Below are 4,675 nucleotides of genomic sequence, written 5' to 3'. Positions count from 1 at the left end.
TAGATTTGAGTGATTATGGTGACTTGAAAATAGACAAGTTCGGGTTTATATTAGTATGAAAATAAAAGTAGTATGTATTACCTTTTTTGGTTTTGATGGTGATTTATTAATTTATCAACCCTGTGTAAGCTTTGTGTATGTGCCATTGTAGAGTTTTATACTTGTTAAATTTGAGAATGATATCTTGTGTTTGCTTATGTTAGGATTCTCAACTCCAATGGAGGTTAATACAAAACTATGTTCGGAAATAGGCAAGGAGTTAGAAGACGTGACAATTTATAGACAATTGGTAGGAAGTCTAATCTATCTCATGCTAACTCAACCAGATATTACATATGCAGTTAGTGTGATTAGTCGGTTCATGCAGAAACCGAAGAAACCTCACTTGGAAGCTATAAAGTGAATTTTGAGGTATGTCAAGGGAAGTATTGATTATGGTGTCCTTTACCGTAATGATAGAAATTTTGAAGTTGTTGAATATTGTGATGTTGATTATGCTGGAGATCTTGATATACGTCGATCAATTACTGGTTATGTGTTTAGCCTGGGTTCTGGAGCAATTTTATGGTGTAGTAAGAGACAACCAACAGTGTCATTGTCAAGTACGGAAGCAGAGTACCGAGCTTCAGTGATGGCAACACAAGAATGTGTATGACTCACCCAACTACTGAAGGATTTGCATCAGCCTGTTGACTATGGTGTCAAGTTAAGTTGCGATAATTAGTCAGCTATACGACTTGCTGAAAATCCAGTGTTTCATGCTAGTGCTAAGCATGTGGAGGTACCTTATCACTTTGTTTGAGAAAAGTATCTATAAGGTGAAATCCAACTTGAGCAAGTGAAGACAGATGACCAAGTCGCTGACATTTTCACAAAGGGTCTTGGAGGACCAAAGTTTGAGAAGTTTCATAAACAACTTGGTATGACCTCAAGGCTTACTCTTAGGGAGAGTGGTTGTTGAGGGGGGAGTGTTAAACAAAGTCACCAACCACTTCTCTTTTATCAATACATAAATTAGTCAAAAATTTACAACTAAGGGTGGTAAAATTCTACTCCTATCACCCCTCCCTATTAAGCTAAGTGTAAAAGCTTTAATTACTTACCAGTCTTTGTTGAACTTTGGAGCATTTCTAGTAGTATAAATAGGTTGCTTATCACTTGCATTTTAATCATCCACCACAACGTCCTTGAGTGGTAATTAAAGAAAAAGTGAGAGCAATATTTTCGAGTGAGTTATTGTAAGAATAAGAGTGAGCTACTACAATATAATAGTAGTATATATATATTGTAATCTTATATGTTTCTAGTGCTATTATTATTATTACTTTAAGCATTAGTTGTCATTACCACTCTAAATTTTATCGTCCACATTATTATTTTGCAATTCCTTCCACATAAATATACCCCGAAATTCTCTACAATATTACGGGATGCAAAGATAGAAACAAAAAAAAATGGTCTTACTTGTTTTTTGGGGGAAACAATACAAACTCGTTAGGAAATGGAAACGGGATTTGAAAATTTTATTTTTTATTTTTTCTTTCTTGTTAAATTGCCACACTTTTTTTGTAAAATGTGCTTGTTTTTTTTAATATTTTTTCACCTTTACAATACTAAGTGACACTTAAGGAAAGTCATAGTAAAGAGTCATTATATGCTTGTTTTTTTTTTTTTTTTTTTTTTTTTTTTTTTTTTTTGTAGTGATTTCAACTTCTAAATCTTTAATCAGATGATCTGAATTAATTTTAGTGTCCTTTAAGGCTTTAAACTCTATTAACAAATTTACGTTTTGTTCAACTTGTTCTTCCAATTTGGAATAAATTGTCATTTACGAACATATTACCTAAGATTTGAGAGAGTGTTTCTTTAAGACCTGAAATTGAGTGTTATATAATTACCTCAACTAAGAGTCTTGATCCTTATCATTTTCTCTAGCCATAAGACATAGATAGATTAGCATGCTTAGTTTCTTCATAATCGCTGGAATCATCAAAATCACCCTATATGTTGTTAGCTTTGCCTTTTTCTTTTAGTAATACTTATAGGCACTGGACCTTTTGTTCTTTTTAGGGCAGTCCTTGATAAAGTCATATGGAGAGCCACACTCAGAAAAACCATGATGTAAGACATATATTTTGGTCAAAATTTTTACCTTTATAATTGCATGATGTGTTTTCTAAGTATCTCCTTCTATTATTGTTGACGGACACTTTCATTTTCAATATCCTTAACATACCACGTGTAATAGGAGCAAGAGTGTCTTCTTCATCATCTGAGTTACAAAGTTCATTATTTATGAGTACTTTTTCCTTTTAACTTTTAACGTCATATTCTTTATTGAAGAAGACAACTCTCTATCATTATTGTTTAGTGTGAGCTCATGTGTAATTAGTTTTCGAACCAAATTATCTTGTGGCAATGTTATAAGATCCTAAGCCTCCTCCACCGTACTAACTTTAGGAGCCCATTTGGATTTTGGTGAACACCTTAGGAGCTTTTTTAAACCTGTTTTTCATTTGTATACTCTTTTCATAAAGAATCAAGGTTATTAATGATTTGTATAAACCTTGTGAACATATCCTTGATACTCTCATTAGAAGCCATTTTAAAATTTTATATTTTCGTTGATATATACCGATCTTATTATTCCATACTTTGCTTTTTCCTTCCTAGGAAACTACGAGTTATCCCAAATCTCTTTTGCATTTTGTAAGATTTGATTCCATTAAATTCATCAGGGCTAAGTACGCAATGTAGAACCTTTATAACACGATAATTCTTGGCAACGAACTCTTATCAGTTTAAGAGAATTTGCTCACTTTTTAGAACTTCCATGTCTCCTTAAGTGTTCATAGGCATTTAAGGAATGTTTTGGACAATTTTCCAAACTTCAATATCTTGGTATATTATGAACATCTACATTCGAGCATTCCATTAGCAGAAGTTATCTCCACATATCAGTAGAGGAGGGTTAGCATATTCCTCAAGTATCCTGATTTGACACTTAATAATATTTTCAAGGTTTTTGTTTTTAGAAAACTAATAAAGTAGTTAATGTTAAAATAATAGATAGAAATAAATAAGGACAAAACAAGTTGTTAAAGAGTCTAATCCTCAAAAAAATCTACGTCTTCACTTTTGGGTTACTCCAACCCTTATGAAATCTAAACTCAATTTTTTTGGCTATAAAAACCCTCTTATTCTCAATGCTAAACACCCTCGCCGCTACTACCTACACACTCACCAAGTAACCCAGAAGAATAATCCTCAACTCATTAACACTATTACCTCTACAAAATCATACAATCTATTAAAGATGAAGTTTCATTCCACATGGCAGTTTCTAAGAAGGGGAGACAATTGGAATAATTTCATCGGTTGTGGTCTGCTCACATGGTTGATTAATTGCATCATTATAATTTCTTATCAGGATAAGAAAAACAAACTATTAAATACGGTAGCAAATTCTATCACACAATCTATTAAAGATGAAATTCAATTCACATGGTAGTTTCTAAGAAGGGGAGACAAAAATTAGAATAATTTCATTGGTTGTAGTTTGTTTACATGGCTGATTTATTGCATCATTATAATTTTTTTATCAGAATAAGAAAAGGAAACTATCAAATACGGCAATAAATAATTTACGTGATAAATACATTCAAAGAAATATTTTACTAATTAGAAGCATTTAACAGTAATAAATAGCAAAGTGTAACAAAATATAGTAGAAAGCAGTTAAATTTTTTTGATTTTCATGCAAAACAGATTGGTATCATTATTTAATTTTTTTTATTTCCTTATACCCAAAAATCTATATAAGAATATTTCACTGGTTGTATTTTGCTCACATAACAGATTAATTGTATCATTATAATTTACTTTCAGGATAAGAAAAGGAAACTAATAAATAGGGTAGTAAATACTATATGTAATAAGTACATGTAAGGAAATATTTCATTAATTAAAGTCAATTAGCAGTAATAAATAACGACTTACAAAATATATTGGGAAAACAGTTGAATTTTTTATTTTGCACGTATTTTTTAAGCAAATTTTAAGCCTTAATATCTCTAAGTACGCATCATAAGAAATTATAAAAATTATATATTAAAAAACTTTACATTAAGAAAAATTTAACAAGATTCCACATTAATATATTTTATGTTCAATATATATTTCAAAAAACTAGTTTAAATTACTCTCTCTTAAAATGGACAAACAAAACGAAACGGAAGGAGTAATATATATATATATATATATATATATATATATATATATATATATATATATATATAGAAAATTATAAAAAACTACCTAATATATACCCCATTTTGCAAAAAAGTACCATATATAAAAATTTTTGCAAAAAACTACCTTATATAATACTTTTCTTTGCAAAAGACTACCTTATAACGGTTTTTTGCATTTGACCGTCTAAACTAACGGTTGACTATCACGTGATAGTCACGTGAGCTTCTAATGCTTTATATGTTCTTCATTTCAAAAACTTCATTGCATTTGCTCCTCCTCAAATATGCCGCCATTACAGTTGCTCCACTTTTTCTCTCCTCCCTTCTTCCTCACCCTTCTCTTGTTGAAGAAATTGAAAAGGCTTCACTCCTTGACTTCAATCTTACACTCCCAATTATAATGGCTGAATTTCTATCACTTA

At 30.7% G+C, this 4,675-nt stretch overlaps 1 protein-coding gene across 1 annotated transcript; it reads left to right on the top strand.

Moving 5' to 3' along the window:
• The first annotated feature begins 217 nt into the window (after nt 1–217).
• Nucleotides 218–655, top strand: LOC130808632 (uncharacterized mitochondrial protein AtMg00810-like). The gene is made up of 2 exons (XM_057674089.1): nt 218–340; nt 422–655. The coding sequence occupies exons 1-2, from the start codon at nt 218–220 to the stop codon at nt 653–655; spliced, it is 357 nt and encodes a 118-aa protein (XP_057530072.1).
• Nucleotides 656–4,675: the final 4,020 nt, after the last annotated feature.

Source organism: Amaranthus tricolor, chromosome 1 (assembly GCF_026212465.1).
Source record: "Amaranthus tricolor cultivar Red isolate AtriRed21 chromosome 1, ASM2621246v1, whole genome shotgun sequence".
NCBI classification, from domain to species: domain Eukaryota; kingdom Viridiplantae; phylum Streptophyta; class Magnoliopsida; order Caryophyllales; family Amaranthaceae; genus Amaranthus; species Amaranthus tricolor.
This window is presented reverse-complemented; position numbering and strand designations above follow the sequence as displayed.